Raw genomic sequence first — 20,548 nt, 5'->3', positions numbered from 1 at the left:
TTTGGTAAAGTACCGTATATATACAAGAGTGTAAGCTGACCTGAATATCAGCTGAGGCACCTAATTTTACCACAAAACTGCATTAAAAATGTGCAGAAAAACTTGGCGTCTACTCCAGTCTATACAGCAAAATGATCCTTGGGTGTTGGCAAGTACACATGTGGCGCTGTGGCCTGTGTCATCCCTCAGCCGGCAGAGCACTCTGCCTGTTCTGCTCCGGGCTTCGTTGTCCTTCCACCTGCTCTTCCCAGCACTGTGATTAGGCTGGCACCCAGTTTTTGCTGTAAGAGATATAAATAAAACCATGATGCTTGGGTTTGTTGCTGACTGAGCAGTGCTTTGAGCTTTGAACACATTGAGGAGGGCTTGCCTTTTCATGCAGGAGTCCTGGCAGCATTGTGCTTCCATGAGGACTGCGATCCGCAAGGTAAGGAATTCAAAACCACTTGGGAGAAAGACAAGGCTTTCTTCTTGTGTTATGATCCTGTTAATAGTCTCAGAAACGTGATGGGCTCAGTTCTACCCTGGCCTATAGGGTCTCTATGATTCAGCATTGCCATGATGGCAGTGAGTTTTTTGTTTTTAACCGTTTCATGAAATCGTACTATTATTATTTTTACTTGTTGGCATTTCCTAGAAAAAGTGGTATTGGCTAATGGATCAGTGGTATTGTAATTAGGGCATTGGTAGAGATTTGCCTTTAAAAAGTAATCAGTAGATGAAAGTTAATTGCTAGAAATAGCTTATAAGTTCTTAATTGATACTGGTATTTATTTAATATGTAATCTTTGAGAGAGACATCCTTTTTTAAAGTCATTTTATTAGGGGTTCATACAGCTCTTACCATAGTGTCAAGCACATTTATACATTTGTTGCCATCATTATTTTCAAAACATTTTCTTTCTATTTGAGCCGTTGGTATCAGCTCCTCAGTTTTCTCCATCCCTCGCCCACCAACCCTCCCTCCCTCACCTTTGATAATTTATAAATTATTATTTTTTCGTGTCTTACACTGATTGATGTCTCCCTTCACCCACTTTTCTTTTCCATCCCTCAGGGAGAGGGTTATATGTAGATCATTGTGATCAGTTCCCTCTTTCTCCTCCTACCTTCCCCTTCCCCTCCTGGTATTGCTACTCTCATTCTTGGTCCTGAGGGGTTTTTCTGCCCTGGATTTCCTGGCATTCTTAAAAAGCCAAGAGTTGCACTAGAGAAGGGTTTCATGGGTTATGAAAAAGTGCTGTTGAAGGTTACTGGTGTGGCCTTAAGTCAGGATCCACTTGACAGCAACCAACAAACAAATCCTGAAGATGAAGCGGGATAAGCACTTAAGAGTTTATAAATGGCAGACATTTAAGAGATCCTCACTTCATGTATTGAGACATTTTGAAAAGAAGAGGGCACTCGCTGTACTACAGATGGACCAAATGTTAATGTACTTTGAGGAGATTTAGGACATTATTAAGACCACTTGAAACAAACTAGTCAGTAGTAATTCCCTTCTTTCCTTGTTTTTGTGATACTTGACAGGCACATGTGCATGTAATGTGGAACTGTAAATTATGTAAAAACCTTAGTATTTCATACAATTTGGAATAGCTGCAATTTACCATTGCAATGATGTGTTAAGGTTTTTAAAGAAATACCAGTTATATTTTATTTTAAAAATTAGCACATCATACAAGAATCTACGTATAGCCTCCTCCCTAGGAGAGGGACAGCAGAGAAGGAGGCGGGGGAAGACGTTAGACAGTTTAATATATGACAAAATAATAATTTATGAATGATGAAGGGTTCATGAGGTAGGAGGGAGGGGGGAAATGAGCAGCAGATATTAAGGGCTCCAGTAGAAGGCAAATGTTTTGAGAATGATGATGGCAGCAAACGTACATATGTTCTTGACACAGTGGATGTATGTATGGATTGTGATAAGAATTGTATGAGCCCCCAATAAAATGATTTTTTTAAAAAGTCAACATTCCTAGTTTATTGCTCTGAAAAGAAAATTGACTTTGTAGATTCAGATGTTTACTCCACAATTTACAAGAAACTATTTTTAGACATACTGTTTGATTTCCAGAACTTAAACTTTGTCATTTGCACAACCTGCTTTGCAAGATCATTTAAAATATTAAATGAGAAATTTGTGACAGTATCCTGGCATAGATGTCTGATGACAACTGTTTAGTAAAAATTCAATAAACATTAGTCTCTTCTTCACACTAATAATACTTGCTCTATTTTCTACGTCACTTTAAAAACTATATTAAACAATAATTATTCATCTGTAATCTAAGTTGCTATATAACCTAGAAAGTAATACTGTATTCTGGAATGAAGCATTCATATTTATCAATTATTAATAACTTCTTATCTGTATGCATTACCGGTGTGTGTATTTTTTGTTGTTGTTTTTAATCATTTTATTGGGGGCTAGTATAACTATCACAATCCATACATCCATCCATTGTGTCAAGCACATTTGTACATTTGTTGCCATAATTATACTCAAAACATTTGCTTTCTGCTTGAGCCCTTGGTATCAGCTCCTCATTTTTTCCCACCCTCTCTGCTCCCCTCTCCCTCACGAACCCTTGATAATTTATAGAAGATTATTTTTTTGGTCATATCTTACACTGCGACATTTCCCTTCACCCATTTTCTGTTGCTTGTTTTTATTTTTTGAGTACGTAATTATTAAGTGACTTTAGCTTCTGAGTATTGAAACTTTAAGTATTTGTGTTATGAGCAGTGAAGATTTTTTTTTTGCTGACTACCTAAATTAGATATGTGTTCTTCAAAAGGTCATTTTGACAGAAATCAGAATTTCAGTAATACAATATAATTCTGACAATAAATGATACTCTGAGACATGTGGTGACCATAATTTATGTTGGACATCAGCGCAGTTAAGAACACAATGGACTGCATAAGAGTTTAGAAACCTTGGTGCTAATTAGAAGACACATAAGGAGCAATGAGAAATAGATAGGAAAAGGGACAAGACAATGTACACTCACTCCTCATGTACCAATGTGGCTAGGTTCCAAAAACCAGGTCATTCATTATGCAAGAATGCTATGTGAAATGGAAGATGATTACATTACCACATAACTGGCAAACTACTGAGAATCATGGGCCAGCTGAGTTGGCATGTGGCCTTAGTTAGAATCAGAGTTACTTTCTCTTTACTGCGGTGTTTGCCATTGCCAGTTGTGTGTTGTTAACACACAAAATAGTCAAAGAATAGGTTTCTAACTGTGGTAGTAAATGTGAAATGAAATCATTGGTAAGTGAAGAGTGGGTGAAGTTGCAGAAATCAAGGAAAAGAAGGTGGTTTTGTTTAGCAGTCTGATAGAAAAGTGAAAAAACAAACCAACCAAACAGCCCCCCCCCCCCAAATTCACTGCCATCGAAATGATTCTGACTCAGAGACTGTAGGATTGCGCATATGGGTTTCCATGGGAGTAGAAAGCCTTCTTTTTACTACTAATAGAAAAATCAAGGTCACGTTGAAAACATAGAAAAGGCTGTTGAATTGGGCAAGTGGTAAATTTGAGAACAACTTTAGTGGTGTAATGGTTATGTGTTGGGCTGCAAATACGCAGGAGTGGCAGTTTGAAACCACCCGCATCTCCACTGGAGAAAGACGGGCCTTTCTACTCTTGTCAACAGTTACAGTTTCAGAAATAAACAGTCAGCATTGATTCAATCAATGGCTGTGAGTTTGGTTTTGGTTTTGAGTGTAAATAGTTGCCTAGATACCAGATTGATGTAGATAAGAGATGAGGTAAGAAAATATTCATTGGAATTTCAGAGAGTTCTATTACAGCCATTGAAAAACCCTACTCTGCAATTTACCCTTTGCCGTGAGTCTGAACTGTTTCAACTGTGGTAGTTTAATACGTCAAACACAAAGCAGTGGCCAGACGTTTTTTAAGTCTTTGTAAGACAGGTACAAGAGTCTGTACTGCTAAACATGAGATTTAGTGAATAATTAATGGCAGAAACAGTGAAAGGAAATAAAGATGGGAAAATTACAAATGGGAATATTGGAGCATAACATTTTTAATAACACTTTTTCAGGTTTCTGGGAGAAAGAGGAGGCTTTTTACTCCTGTAAACAGTTCTCGTCTTGGAAGCCCCAGAGGCAGTTCTGCCCTGTTCCGTAGGGTTGCTATGCTTTGGAGTCGACTGGCCGACAGGGAGTCTTCTGGTGTTATTTTTTTAAGTTCTCAAGTTGTGCTATCGAAAACATATATGAGGCCATTTCAAAAGGTTCATGAAAAAAATCCCATTATCTTTGAATTCTATTTTTCCATGAACTTTTTACAGCCCCCTTGTATTTGTACCCTTTACTATGTCCCTTATGGATTTCTAAGTGGCAAGCCTTTTGAAGACATTTATAGAATCCACCTGTCAGACAAGTGGTCTAGACATAGTCATGTCTCACAGAGGAAAACAAATGTGAAAGAAACTATACAAGCAAAACATACAACTACTTTCCAAATAATACTAATACACTGGATATATATCAAAATTAGTTGCCAAAGCCTTTCAGCACAGCTGTTCTATTCTTTCTGTTCATTTACATAATGAAGTTTCCAAGACAAATAGAATTTTTTTGTCTCTTAAGAGATTCCTAATTAGATGACTGGAAACCTAATGATTTTACACATATCGTTGTAAAATATAATAGGCTAAGACAAATTGTAACACAGCATCTAGCAATTATAATCTTTAAATAGTAATTACTTGTAGTTATCTTTACTATTTTGGGAAAGTTCTAGTTGTATTTCTTTATATTGTGTACTGAAGAAAGATCATAGTAATATGAATTCCATGATGAAGCTTTGTTGAATGACAGCCATTATTTCTATAACCTGATGAATGGCCTGTAGTAAAAATGCTTTGTGAATTTGGTTATAATCCCCTACCACAAATTACCTCATACTGAGTGTTAACAAGTGTGATTGTCCCAAGTACTAGCCAAATCGCCAGTTTTATTATGAAGAAGAATTATTGTAAAGAGAGATTAAGTCAAAGAAAGTACTTTATGTATTTTTTCCACTGAGAAGCTTCTCTTCCCCATTATTTTTAACTGCAAATATCTGAGTCATATTTCCTAGAGTATCTTTATAAATTTACGAAGTCCTTAACATTTAAAAATAGACAAAGATAGACTGATTAGAGGATTTGTAAGGTGAATGGATGGGTTTTAGTTCTGTGTCCATTTAGTTCAACCTGAAAATACGATTTCTTGCATTTTATTTATGTAAATATAGTTCTTAAAAGGAGTACACTTAGATGGATCAGGAAGTGATTTTATGAAAGGACTTAGTACACCTTTAAGTTGATTTTGCATTCCTAGCACTGTTATTTAAAAAATTATATTTGGCAAACTTAAATTGTTTAACAAAGTTATTGTTGAACCGCTGTTGTTGTTAGGTATTATTAAGTGGATTCAGATTCATAGTGACCCTAGGTAGACCACAACTATGCCCTGCCCAGTATGTGCCATTACAAGTGTTGCCTTGTTTGAGCCCATTGTTAAGCTATTGTGTCAGCCCATCCTTTCCTTCCACTGTGCTTGCATATGACCGAGCATGGTATCTTTTTTTTTTTTTTAGAGGGACTCATATAACCAGAGGTAAAACCTCACCATCTTAACTTCTAAGGTGCATTCTAGCTGTACTTCTATTACAGATGTTTATTCTTCTGACAGTCTATGGTATCTTTGGTATTCTTTGCCAACACCATAATTCAGTTGTAGCAGTTCTTTGATCTTCCTTATTCATTTTCTAGTTTTTACTTCAAAATTTCATCCATTGTCTTTAGGCACTGCATTCAAGAGCAAGTTTGAGTCTCTTTTGATACTCATCTTGATTTTCTCCTTCCTGATTTTTTTCCTAAAATAATCTTTTGCTTTCTTCCTATACCATGTTCTTGATGGCATTCCACAAGTCTCATGGTATTCTGTTATTAGAGTTCAATCTGCCAAGTATATTCTTGAGATGGTCTCTTAATTTAGGTGGGATACATTTAAGATGGGATATACTTAAGGTGATTTAAAAAAAAACATTTTATTAGGGGCTCATACAACTCATCACAATCCATACATACATCAATTGTGTAAAGCACATCTGTACCTTCTTTGCCCTCATCATTTTCAAAGCATTTGCGCTCCACTTAAGCCCTTTGCATCAGGTCCTCTTTTTTTTCTCCTCCGTCTCCCTGCTCTCCCCTCCCTCATGAGCCCTTGATAATCTATAAATTATCATTTTGTCATATCTTGCCCTGTCCGACGTCTCCACTTCACCCCCTTTTCTGTTGTCCGTCACCCAGGGAGGAGGTCACATGTAGATCCTTGTAATCTGTTCCCTCTTTCCAACCCCCTCTCTCTCTACCATCCCAGTATCGCCACTCACACCCCTGGTTCTGAAGGTATCATCCTCCCTGAATTCCCTGTGCCTCCAGCTCCTATCTGCATTAGTGTGTACATCCTCCGGTCTATTGAGACTTGAAAGGGAGAATTCGGATCATGATAGTTGGGGGCAGGGGGGAGCAAGGGGGAGGAGGAGGAAGCACATAGGAACTGGAGGAAAGCGGTATTCTTCATTGGTGCTACATTGCACCCTGACTGACTCATCTCCTCCCCTAGACCCCTCTGCAAGGGGATCTCCAGTGGCCGACACATGGGCTTTGGGTCTCCACTCTGCACTTCCCCCCTTCATTCACTGTGGTAAAATTTTTTTTGTTCTGATGATGCCTTATACCTGACCCCTTCAACACCTCATGATCTCACAGGCTGGTGTGCTTCTTCCATGTGGGCTTTGTTGCTTCTGAGCTAGATGGCCGCTTGTTTACCTTCAAGCCTTTAAGACTCCAGATGCTCGCTATCTCTTTTGATAGCCGGGCACCATCAGCTTTCTTTGCCACATTTGCTTATGCACCCGTTTGTCCTTGGCGATCGTATCCTGGAGGTGTGCACCCAATGATATGATTTTTTGTTCTTTGATGCTTCGTTACTGATCCCTTCGGAACCACGTGACTATACAGGCTGGTGTGTTCTTCCATGTGGCCTTTGTTGCTTCTGAGCTAGATGGCCGCTTCTTTACTTTGAAACCTTTAAGACCCCAGACGCTATATCTTTTGATAGCCGGGCACCATCAGCTTTCTTCACTGCATTTGCTTGTTCACCCACTTTGTCTTCAGTGGTTGTGTCGGGAGGGTGAGCATCATAGAATGCCAATTTAATAGAAGTATTCTTGCATTGAGGGAGTACTTGAGTGGAGGCCCAATGTCCTTCCTCCACTTAAGGTGATATTTTGGCTTTAAACGACCTGTTTCAGTTTTTCAGTATTATCTTGAACTCGGATATGGGCATTTGATGGTCTGTTCCCAGTCCACCCTTTGCCAAGTTTGGCTGATGATAATAAGTTTCTCCATAGTCTCTTCCCACAGGTGTAATTCTTCAAAGGCGGAAGGAGTGTGGCAGGGAAGGAGGGAGAAATTGTGTATCATTTTGATGTGTGCTGAAATTTCTAATCTTGACATGTTCATTATAGTGGGGTATATGTTTGTTTTATATCACAATTTAATAGACAAATTTTGCCTATTATCACCATGGGTATGTAGGTTCTTGTTTTTATTGTCAGTTTCCTTCCAACTTTATGTGAAGTCCATTAGAGAAAGATCCATGTTGCTTCTGGTCATACAGTATCTGAGCATCAAAGATACTTAATAAATAATTACTTTTTGAATGAATGAACTCAGGTATGAGATTTTGTTTTTGTTAAGATTATGGTTTTAGGAAGCGGTTTGCGTCAGATGGAAAATTCCTTAAAAAAACCTGTTTGGTATCCATTTGCACTGTGTTAGGGTATAAAAGAGATCCAATGTCAAATATTGAAGGAGAACATTTATTAAGTCTTAAATGGAACAAAGACATCACGAAGAGAGACACATCTGGATGAGGGAGGCAATTAGGACATGGTATTAAAGTTGTCTGAGGAGTCACAGGGTGTCAGTTAAATGAGGTGTGGAACTAAAGAAGCAGTCACAGATTCATGGTTGGTGGCAGAGCAATACGTATATTGAGCTGTGATTACACCAGCGGGAAAAGGGCCATGATTGGCACAAACATATTGTGTTAGATTGAAGAGTTTACAAGATTGGTCTAGACCAGCGGTTCTCAACCTGTAGGTTGCGACTCCTTTGGGGTTGTCAAACGACCCTTTCACAGTGTTCGCCTAAGACCATCGAAAAACGAATATTTCCAATGGTCTTAGAAACCGAGACACCGCTTTCTTTTATGCATCTCCAGGCAGGTCTGTTCACATGCAGATACGCCCACATATGAGGACCTGGCTTGAAAACTGTTAGCCATGCGTCTACACCATGCTTCAGGACAAAATTTCATTGACTTGTAATTATAAATAAATGTTTTACAATATATAATTACATATTGTTTTGTGATTAATCCCTATGCTTTCATTATGTTCAATTTTTAACAATGAAAATAAATCCAGCATATCAGTAGCAAAATTGCAGTTACGAAGTAGCAATAAAAATTTATGGTTGGGAGTCATCACACAGGAGTAACTGTATTAGAGGGTCATGGGCTTACCTACTAAGGCAGTCAGACTATGCGACAACCTCTCTTAATGTCCCCAATGCAGTAATCTCAAGTAAAGGCATCCCCAAAGAGAGACTCCTTTCCCAGGCCTGGCTTTAGAGGGCTGGAGGCAATCCAGTGGACGCTCCCTGGGGCAAGACCACCTACCTACATCGTTGGTTAATGATCAGCAAAATTTCAACGGAAGCTTAGTCTTCATAGAGACTCTGCAAATGGATTTTGGGTTTTCACTGCCATCCACAGATAGCTTTTTGTCAGTGGAGATGCTCAGAATTTAATCTCTAACACAATACAGAAAATTGTGCTGCTTTTGCTGGGTGCTGTTCATTGGGTTGCAATTGACAGCAGCCGTTAGACTAAGACAGCTCCACGGGATGGCCCAGCTTTGTGAGGAATATATCTTTTCAGACGCATCATCTTAACTGTTATTTAAGTACAACTTCCTGTCAGGCCTGACAACCAAGCTATACATTTCCGTCAGATGAATTGCACACTGGATTTAATGGGTCCCTGAATTAGCTAACTATGCTGGTCCTAAACTGTATGGGTTTTGATAGCTTCTCATTTACTCAAATATAACCAAATCTTTTTAACTTCATTGACTTACCGTACATACTCGTGTATAAGCCGGGGTTCAGTGGTACCCCAGAGAGGTGTAAAATCTCGCTGAACCAATTTTCCACTTACTGTGCTGGTTTACTAATGTTAAATGACTTGTTGTCCTTTTATTTATGTTTTTTATTTAAAGTAAATATTTAAATACATTACCCCACTGATGTCTCAATTTTTAGTAATTTTATTTTCATTTGTTTTAATTATTGAAACTCACCAATAGCTTCTGCATTTTCTACCCTCGGCTTGTACTCAGTCAATCAGTTTTTCTGGTTTCCCAAGTTATAATTCGGTAACTCGGCTTATACTTGGGTCAGCTTATATTCGAGTATATACGGTACTTAAAAATTTCCTTCCACTGCCTTCTGAAACAGATACCATTTATAATAGCAAAAAAAGGAGTAAATATTAAAAGTGATCTGTTTATGAAGCTGCTTGAAATTTTCCTAGTGCTATCTAATCCTATCTAAGATGGGGTATTTTTATTTTACTTTTCAGATGACTTCACGGTATTACTGGGTATAGACATACCTGAAATCACTTAAAATCCATTTGAATTTTATTTACGTTTAAAAAAACACAACATATAGACTGCGTGGGATTTAATAAAACTAAATCATAGGCCTCAGCATATAGAAACTCAGCTGCTAGGAAATAGTTTGGCTGTGTCTCACTGCCACCTGGTTGATAAGGACTCTTAAGGACCCTATGGAACAGGGTAGAATTGCCCCTGTGAAGGTTTCTAAGCCTGTAACTGTTTATGGGAATAGAATGTCCCGTCTTTCTCCTGAGGGGCAATTGATGGTTTCGAACTTCCGGTCTTGCAGATCGCAGCAGAATGTGTAACCACTACAGTACTGGGGCTCCTCCTTGGATATGTAGTCTGCTTAGTAATTTTATGGTCAATTGGTTGTTAATAGCTAACAACCCAGTATAACAGGACTGGAAATCGTAGGCAGATGTAAGCCAAAGATAAGTGGTGAAAAAAATATTCAAAATAAATAGTTCTTGGCCTGTACCTTGTTTTCTAAAAAATTCTAAAAATATTGTGGGCTCCTACAACTCATCACAATCCATACATACATACATTGTGTCAAGCACATTTGTACATTTGTTGCCATCATCATTTTCAGTACATTTTCTTTCTACCTAAGCCCTTGGTATCAGCTCAGCATTTTTCCCCCTCCCTCAGGAACCCTTGATAATTTGTAAATTTTTTTGAAGTTGAGAAAGATTTTATTCATACTATTTTTTTCATGTCTTACGCTGACCGATATCGTCTCCCTTCACCCACTTTTCTGTTGTCCGTCCCACAGGGAAGGGGTTACATGTAGATCCTTGTGAACGGTTCTCCCTTTCTCTTACCACCCCCGCCCCCCAAACTTCTCCTTACTGTCCTGATATCGCTACTCTCATTATTGGTCCTGAGGGGTTTATCTGTCCTAGATTCCCTGTTTACAGCTTTTTTTGTACCAATGTACATGCTCTTGTCTAACCCGATTTATAAGGTAGAATTGGAATCATGATAGTGGGGGTGAGGAAGCATTAAAGAACTAGAGGAAAGTTGAGGAAACTAGAGGAAAGTTCATCGGTGCTATACTGGCTGGTCTCCTCCCAGTGACCCTTCTGTAAGGGGATGTCCAGTTGCCTACAGATGGGCTTTGGGTCCCCACTCTGCAATTCCCCTCATCACAATAATGTGATTTTTTGTTCTTTGATGCCCGATGTCTGATCTTAGCGACACCTTGTGATCACACAGGCTGGTGTTCTTCCATGTGGGCTTTGTTGCTTCTCAGCTAGATGGCCGCTTGTTCATCTTCAAACCTTTAAGACCCCACACACTGTATCTTTTGATAGCCAGGGGCCATCAGCTTTCTTCATATTTGTTTAGGCACCTGCTTTGTCTTCAGCGATTATGTCGGAAAGGTAAGTGTCATGGAATGCCAGTTTAATAGAGCAAAGTGTTCTTGCATTGAAGAGACTCAATGTCCATTTGCTACCTTAACACTAAACCTATAAATATATGTACATAGATCTATTTCCCATTGTCACATGTAAATATATTTACATATGTACATGCCTGTATTTAGACCTCAATATATGTTGGGTTTTGTTTTAGCAGAATAAGCGTTTTACAGGAAATCACAAAGACCCATAAACTATCAGCAATGTGATACTATATATTTTAAGTTTTATATTGCCCTTTTAAAGAAAGCAAATAGCTTGCTTGTAGGAACCTCAGGAGATTGTCTCTATTCCAGGACTGGCAAACTGTGGCTCACAAAGCCAAATGTAGCTGTGGTCTGATTTGTACAAATGAGCTAAGAATTATTTTTGCATTTTTAAACAACTCCTACCTCCACCATCACTTCACACACCCAGTACTCAGCAGATGTTGTTCTGCTGCCTTCATTCACCTTGTTGACAATGAGAATTCTCCTGTCATACTTTCTGTATGGTTGCCTTTATCTTTTTAAACTGGTTGCTTTTAATAACTGCTTATCAGGAGTTTTGTGCGGTTTTATTATGTTGTTGCATGGTATAGTTTTTCTTGTTCTTGGAGTTTTTTGAGAGTCTTGAATTTGTTGGCTTACTGTTACCATAGTTGGCTAGTTTTCATGCATTATTTTATTCAGTATTTCTCTATGCCTCGTTTCCTTTACTAGAGACTCTAGGATTCAGGTGGTAAGCTCCCTGATAGACATCCCACAGCTCTTTGAAACCACTGGTCATGTGGTTTTCATCTCCAAAAATTCCATTTGAATGCTTTCTATACCTTTTTTTTTTCATTTTCCTACCAAAGGTTCTGAATATACAGATTATAATTATAAAATCTGCTAAATTCTATTCGTGTCAATTTGGGGTCAGTTTAAATTGTTTTTCATACCCATTGGAAGTTTTTGCTTCTTTTGATCATTTTTGACTGGTTGCTAAAACATGATAAATTTTGCATTGGAAAAACAAGAAAATAGTTGCTGTCAAGCTAACTCTTTAAGTGGTGTCAGCTCCATGGGTGTCATAGAACGGTTTCCCTAGGATGCTTAGTGGCAGATTTAGGGAAACTAGATTATACCAGGGTGGCTTTTAGGTGGATTTGAATCTTCAGCTTTGCAATTAGATGACACATGTGTTAACTATTTGCACCACCAGATACTCCAAAATTTGTATTATAGAGCACTTCATTTGTGTTCCGAATATTTACATATTCTTGAGAATTATTCCTGAGAATTGCTCTGAGAGAGTTCAGTTCCAAACAGTTTGATTCTTGCTTTTAAGATGTGGAACCCTGGTGGTGCAATGCTTAAGCCCTCAGCTGCTGACCTGGAAATTGATGATGGGCGCTCACCAGCCTGGCCTCTCTGTGGGAGAAAAGGTCTGGCGATCTGCTCAGTAAAGATTACAACCTAGGAAATTATGGGGCAATTTACTCTGTTGCTTAAGGTCACCAGGAGTCAGAATGGACTCTGTGGTTCACAAAGACAACTAAGCCAACACTTTCTTGAATACTCTAACTAATGCTCTGAGTCAGGAAGGTTTTTGGTAGACATGTTGGACACAAACACTGTACTCAGCCTGGTGTGAGTGCAGGTGCTGTTCCTTTCATCTCCAGAAATTCCATTTGAATGCTTTCCATACCTTTTAAATCCCGTCAAAGACGTCTTTTCCCTAGCCAAGAAGTTTTCATCATATGTAAGCACTAGCCAGTATTCTACTGAATACTTGAGCAGTCCTTTAGCAAAGCTCTGGAGTTTTCCCCTCACTGCAGTTTTTCTTCTCCAGTACTTCTTGGTAATACCCCCCGCCCCAGACCTTTAGCTCTGTCTCTTTAATGCAGGAAATTTGCTGGGTTCTGTCTGAACTTCTTTCAATACTACGACCTGTGAAAACCCCATAAGCTGGGGTAATGGTTTTTTGTTAGCTGGCGTCCCGTTTCTTTAAAATCATTGTTGATATATATATTTATCCATTTTTGTTTGTTTTCAGACAGGACAGTAAATGTTTTCTGTTACCACATTATAACTGATAGTGACATTGCAATGAAAGATTCAATATGCCAGTGATTCTGGGTGATGATACATTGGTGTGAACTAAGACTTTGAGCTGGTTTATTCTGGCCCCCTACTGAAAATTTGCATTGACCTTGTCAAATCGGGGTCGTCCTCCCACAACCCACCACTGTGAGGCGCCTCCCTGGCTGTGTTGCTTTACCTCACTGCAGTGCGCCCTCCTTGGCACCAGTCTTTATTCTTCCTAGAGTACCAGACAACCAAAAAGTGAAGAAGTGTTTTGTACCCTGTGTAACAAAATATTTTTGCATCATAAAGGATTTTTCGTGTGTGTGTGCAATTAATTTTTAAACAGACGTTGTTCACCGTGTCGGTTGAGTTTAATGTTTAGTTTGAAGTATAAAGAAGGAGAAAAGGGGTTTCTGTGTTTTTCAGCAGTAAGCATCTTTTGTGTGTGTGTGAGAGGCATTATTTTAAGAAATGGGATGAAGGAATTACTGTGTAACTTTATTTTGTTCTGTGAGCAGACCCTCTGCTGCAGCTGGGACTGCCTTGATGTTTTCAGACTTGGGAGACTAGATGGTTATTGTTAATTGCTGATCCTGTGAGAATGTGAAACTGGATAATACATGAAATGCAAAATAAAAACAAATCATCCCCAAAAATTCCGCATGCAAAATCCTCAGTTACTGTGCACTGTGTACACTGGTCACAACTATCCTTTTTAGCCAGTTGAAAGCCCTGAGTGAAAATTGAAATTCTCCACATAGGGTCAACCTAGAATGAAACCATTGGAAGCCTTGCTCTGGGTGGAGTAGAGCTGTGAAGGCCATTGGCTGGTTTGACCACAGTGTCACCAAAGGAGATTTGGGTTAGAGAGTAAGACTTTGAACCTGGAGCCAAAGTTGTGACATTATTATATGAACTGTTTGGCTAAAAAAATATTATGTTAACACTACCTTAATTTGTGCTGTTTCTTGTTTTAGAACCTTCTGATAACTTAAGAGAGATTCTCCAAAATGTGGCCAAATTGCAAGGAGTTTCAAATATGAGAAAACTAGGCCACCTGAATAACTTTACTAAGGTAAGTAACTTGAATCTTTATTAAATATTGTCATTCTTTATTCCTTGTTATATTTATTAAATGTTCCTCAGCCATCACTAGCAAGAAATTCTTGCATGTTCACTACATGTTAGTGTTATTCTCTGTCATTTCTCATGAACTTTGTAATGGTTTAATGTTTCAAAAATATACTTAAATAATAAAAACATTACATGTTTGTTGCAGTAAGGTCAGTAGTAGGGTAAAGTGAAATTTCTTTTTTTTTAATAAAACATTTTACTGGGGGCTCTTAGAGCTCTTATCACAATTCATACATCAATTGTGCCAAGCACATTTTTACACACATTGCCATTATCATTTCCAAAACATTTTCTTTCTACTTGAGCCTCTGGTATCAGCTCTTTTTTCTCCTCCCTCCCACCCTCGTGAACCCTTGATAATTTATAAATTATTTTTATTTTCATATGTTATACTATCCACTGTCTCCCTTTCCCCACATCTCTGTTGTCTGACCCCTGGGGGGGCGGGTTATATGTTGATCATTGCTATCCCTTTCCTCCCCCTTCTCCAACCACCTTCCCCTTACCCTCATGGTATGACTACTCTCATTATTGGTTCTGAGGGATTTATCTATCTTGGATTCCATGTGTTGAGCGCTCTTATCAGTACCAGTGTACATGCTCTGCTCTTACTGGATTTGTAAGGTAGAATTGGGGTCATGATGGGGTGGGTGGCAGAGTGGAGGAAGCATTAAAGAACTAGAGGAATGCTGTGTGTTTTGTTAGTGCTATACTACACTCTAACTGGCTCATCCCTCCCTTGTGACCCTTCTGTGAGGGGATGTCCAGTTGTCTACCAGGTGGGCTTTGGGTCTCTAATCCAACCCCTCTCATTCCTATCGAAATGGTGGTTTGTTTTGGGTCTTCTGATACCTGATCCTGTCAACACCTCGGGATCACATGGGTTAGTGTGCTTCTTCTATGTGGGCTTTGTTGCTTCCCTGCTAGATGGCTGCTTGTTTAACTTCAAGCCTTTATGACCCCAGACTCTATATCTTGAAATAGCTGGACACCATCAGCTTTCTTCACCACATTAGGTTATACTCCCATTTTGTCTTCAGCAATTGTGTCAGGAAGGTGAGCATCACCAAATATGCCAGGTTCTTAAAACAAAGTGTTCTTGCATTGAGGGAGGACTTGAGTAGAGGCCCAATGTCTGTCTGCTACCTTAATACTTAACATATAAATATATGTACGTAGACCTATATCCCTATTGTTATATATTAATATATTTACATGCGTAAATGTCTTTGTTTAGACCTCTATAAATGTCTTTTGCCTTCTAGTTCTTTACTGTATTTCCTTTTACTTTCCTCCTGTCCCTCTATCATGTTCAACCTTCATTTGGCTCTCTATCATGTTCAACCTTCATTTGGCTCTCTGTACTTCCTCTCGACTACATTGCACTTGATCAAACCCCACCAAGCATTCTGTGCCATCAATTTTATATCTCTTGTTGTCCCCTGGGTTTGTTAACTCCCTCCTCCTGTTCTGCCACCTCCTCCTCTCTCCTGCCCCCTGGAACTGTCAGTTCTGTTTTTTTTTTCCTTGGGATTGTTTGGCCTCTCTTATATAAACATGAAAAAAAACTCAAACCCAAATAGCCTATAGTTCTAGGTCTGTCAGCTGACCCGTATGAATGTTTTCTGATTGGGTGTGATGCAGTGCCAAGCCCTGTCTCCTCCCTCCAACCCCACCCCCTGGCGTTTGAAGTCAGTTTTCAGAATTCCTCCTGGACTTGATTGCTTTGCTCCCCTTGCTGCTCTGTTGCACTCCTTCTTGTTATACCCTGGTGTGGTTGGCAAGTCAGACTGAGCACACTTCCTACACTGTGGCTCTGGTACTGCCCCCTGTAGCTCTGTGGGTCAATAAAGGGACATCCTGAATAGTGTTGAGGCCAACCTTATAGTCCTCTCTGCATTGGGTGCTCTGAGCAGGAATGTTGTCCTCAAAATATGGTGGGCCAGGGACTACCCACTCTCTCTCTCTCCCTCTTAGTTTGCTCTTGGATGGTATGGGCAGTTCTGCCCTTCTCCCTGGGCTGTATCTTCAGGGCTGTCCTCTGTAGTGCATTCTTCTGGGGAGGGGGTCGACATAGCTGAGATAGGGGCCGCACCTGCATACGTCTCTTGTTAGTTCATGGCTTCATGCTGGTATGGTGCCCTCTAGGTTTGTTACACTAGGTTGAGGTCTTGTCCCTCTCTCCCATTTCCAAATCCTCCACTTGTTCTCCTAATCCGTGAATTTACTGATTGCCACAGAGTTCTGGATGCAAGTTGCTTCTCTGGGCTCCATTTTGCCAAAGTCAGTTGAATGACTTAATACGACTTTTGCAGCCTTGTCTCTGACTCCACTGGATGACTGTGTGGGACTGTGCGCGTAGGGCACGTGCATCACTAACAGAGGGAATGTGTTCTAGTCGCTACTCCCCTGGCTATGGAGTGAGCCATTGCAAAAGCCGGAACAAAGAGAAGTCCTGGGACCAACCAGGAACATGAGCCAATGGTGGAACACATTCAAGATTTCTCTCTGAAATGGCAGAGGATGAGACCAGAGGCACCAGAGACTGAGGCAAGGAGACCATGAGACAGAACAGGGAACAGTGCTAAAACAGAGACGGAGCAGCAGGCTGGTTTCCGGGCTCTCAGAGGCAGACCAAGGGACCACCTGACTGAGAAGTAGAGAACTGGCTGAAGGGAGGGAGGTGTTGTGGAACAGTGACTATATCCTTAGTGGTTTCTGATCTTGGTTTGTGGCAGTCTGTTACCTTTCCTAATAAAACCCCTTAATTGTCTGTGAGTTTTGTCTGGCCATTAGAGCTAAGTATTGAAACCCAGCAATAAAGTGGAGTGCTTTGGGAAGAATGATTGGGGTCAGATAGGGGAAGGAAGAATGGAGGGTGGGGCCATGTCTGACTTTTGCCTCAAACAACAGGCCTTGTGCTGGTGTGGAGTTGGAGTCTCCTTCCATTTGTAGCCCAAAGAGAACAGTTGTAGCCTCATGCTATTTTACACAATAAAATAAAGTTATTGAGAAATCCTTAATCCAGACCTAATTGTAACTTTTATGAAAATATATTTTCATTTGACTTTTCTAACACATTTTTACTTGAATACTTACACAAAATGACAGATTTGTACATAAGTTCAAAGGCACTGCTACGGAATCGATTCATGATTCCATGAATTCAGGAATCTACTAGTTGCTCATATGCAACTCCATTTGGATTTCTGAGGCTGTGGATCTTTATGGGAGCAAGTTACCCAACTCGTTCTCAAGTAGAGCGGCTCTTAGGTTTGAACCACTGACCTTGGGGCTAGCAGCCCACCTCTTAACTGACATCATCACCTGGGGTCCTTTCATGTAATTCCAGAGAGACATGTTAGAATGCATTTTCCTTTCCCATGGTTCTCTTATTACCATTATCAGAGTCTGAGTTATATAACCCAAGATAAATTTAGATCCCTTCAAGTCAACAAACCAGACACTGTCATTTCTGACTCATAGTGGCTTGGTGGGCATCATGCGTTACTCACTGAGCTGCTACGTGCAAGGTCAGTAGTTTGAAACCAACTGCTCCTAGAGAGGAAGAGGAGGATCTTTACTCTTGGGGAGGGTCATGGGCTTAGAGACCCACAGAGGCAGTTTACTCTCCTTTCAGGGTCACTATGATGTGAGACCCTACCCCCAATTAAATATTGATGTGGTTTCTGTTGGCAGCCAAGAATCCCTGTGTTTGGTGGATGGATTAGTGTGCGCTTGAGCCTGGTCCTGCTGGACAGTCATCACCAGGGGAACTAAAATAGCTCTATTTTAAATAGTACCATAAAATCGTTGAACAATGAATCCTTGGGGTTAAGGGTTTTTCTTCTTCTTCATGCTTTATTAAATATAAATTGTGCCACATTTTTAATGTAGACAAAATTGTGTGTTTTAAACTCCATGATACTCTCGAGTGTTTTAAACTCTGTGATACTCAGACCAACGGTGTTCATTCTCATCACCTTTGAGCTTGTTGCCAATGCTGTTTTAGGCTAGACCTACTAAGTAGTAATTATCATTTGAATTAAGATTTCTCAGATGATTTTTACATCAAAGTTTGATAGGTACATTAACCCTTTCAAAATTTCTGTTATTGTGATCTAGTGGCTGGAAGAAACATGTATAATTTTTATTTCTATAGGAATAAATACAGGAATATAGGAGCCCTGCTGGTGTAGTGGTTACATATTGGGCTAACCACAAAGTGAGCAGTTTGAAATGACCAGCTGTTCCCAGGAAGAAAGATAAAGTTTTCCACGCTAGTAACGAGTTACAGCCTCAGAAATCTACAGGGGGCAGTTCTACCCTGCCCTTACAGGGTCACTATGAGTTGGAATCAACTCAGTAGCAATCAGTTTGATTTTTGAGTTGTGTTTTTTTAAATCATTTTATTGGGGGCTCATCACAATCCATACATGCATCAATTGTGTAAAGCACATCTGTACATTCGTTGCCTTCATCATTCTCAAAATATTTGCTGTCCACTTAAGCCCTTGGCATCAGCTCTTTATTTTTCCCCTTCCCTCCCTCATGAACCCTTGATAATTTATAAATTATTTTGTCATATTTTACACTGTCCGACATCTCTCTTCACCCACTTTTCTGTTGTCTGCCGCCCAGGAAGGAGATTATATATAGATCCTTGTAATCGGTTCCCCCTTTCCACCCCACCTTCCCTCCACCCTCCCGGAATCGCCCCTCTCACCACTGCTCCTGAAAGGATCACCTGTCTTGGATTCCCTGTGTCTTACAGTTCCTATCTGTACCAGTGTACATCCTCTGGTCTAGCCAGATTTGTAAGGCAGAATTGGGATCAGGATAGTGCAGGGCAGGAAGCATTTAGAAACTAGAGGAAAGTTTTATGTTTCATCATTGCTATACTGCACTCTGATTGGCTTGTCTCCTCCCAGCAACCCTTTGGTAAGGGGATGTCCACTTGCCTATAGATGGGCTTTGGATTTTTGAGTTTTTATAGGAATAAAAGGGAAACAGCGCATCGGCCCTGTGTAGCGAAAATTGTGTTTTAATTGTGATACTATGAAATAAGGAGTCATGGTGGCACAGTGCTTCTGCTTTGGGCCACTAATCACCAGCTACTCCCCAGGAGAAAGATGTGGCAGGAGGTCTGCTCACATAAAGTTTACAGCCCTGAAAACCCCATGAGGTGGCTCTACTTTTGTTGTATAGGTTTGCTGTGAGTTGAAATCTACTTGACAACATGTAACAGCAACAACATTGTGCACTAAATCTAACATGAGACTTTTTGTTTGTGTTTTTAATAGAGAAGCCCATGTGTGTTTGCTTTTCCTTTTGAAGTTTGAAGGTATTCAAGAATATTTTTATAAGGGCTGCGAAAAATACAAGGAGTGATTTTTTTCTAAGAGACTTTCAAAAACATTAAATAAGTACACGACTACAAAGGTAGGACTTGTTCCTTACCTTAGCATCTAGGGAAGTCCCTGGACCTTGGGCAGAGTAACCTGTGCACAAGTACGCAGACCTTCCTGCCTCTCACTGTGCTCCGCCTAGACCTCCCGCCTAGGTTGGGGGAACTGAGAGACATGCTGGCTGCTGGTCCGCTGGACTAGTGTTACACACATGCAGTGCACTTTTTCTTTTTTTTTAAGATCATTTTATTGGGGAGGCGCTCTTACAGCTCTTATAACAATCCACACATCAATTGTATCAAGCATATTTATACATGTTGCCATCATTATTTTCTAAACATTTACTTTCTATTTGAACCTTTGGTTTCAGCGCCTCTTTGTACCCTTCATGGCCCCTCCCACCCTCATGACCCCTTGATAAATTATAAATTACTATTTTCAGATCTTAACACTGACCGCTGTCTCCCTTCCCCATGGTTTCTGTTGTTCATCCCCCTGAAGGGTGGGGCTTGTGGTCATGTGTCGATTGTTGTGATCGTTTCCTCCTTCCTGTCAACACCTTTCCCCTACCCTTCTGATTATTACTACTCTCATTTCTGTTCCTGAGGGGTTTATCTGACCTGGATTCTATGTGTCATGAGCTCTTATCTGTATCAGTGTATGTGATAGTTTATTGGTCTAGCCTGATCTGAAAGACAGGACTGAGGTCATGATAGTTGGAGGTGGGGGGTGGGGCTGTG

General features: G+C 40.0%; 1 protein-coding gene across 3 annotated transcripts in view; it reads left to right on the top strand.

The window, feature by feature from the left end:
• RICTOR (RPTOR independent companion of MTOR complex 2) overlaps positions 1 to 20,548 on the top strand; it is a 134,568-nt gene that overhangs the window by 23,663 nt on the left and 90,357 nt on the right. For all 3 annotated transcript variants that reach the window (XM_075540961.1, XM_075540960.1, XM_075540962.1), the window contains one exon: positions 14,244 to 14,341. In XM_075540961.1, the coding sequence (XP_075397076.1) occupies positions 14,244 to 14,341 (98 nt within the window). The remainder of the gene's footprint in view (positions 1 to 14,243; positions 14,342 to 20,548) is intronic.

Source organism: Tenrec ecaudatus, chromosome 2 (assembly GCF_050624435.1).
Source record: "Tenrec ecaudatus isolate mTenEca1 chromosome 2, mTenEca1.hap1, whole genome shotgun sequence".
Taxonomy (NCBI): Eukaryota; Metazoa; Chordata; class Mammalia; order Afrosoricida; family Tenrecidae; genus Tenrec; species Tenrec ecaudatus.
The sequence above is the reverse complement of the archived record's forward strand: the minus strand, read 5'-3'. Positions and strand labels throughout refer to the sequence as shown.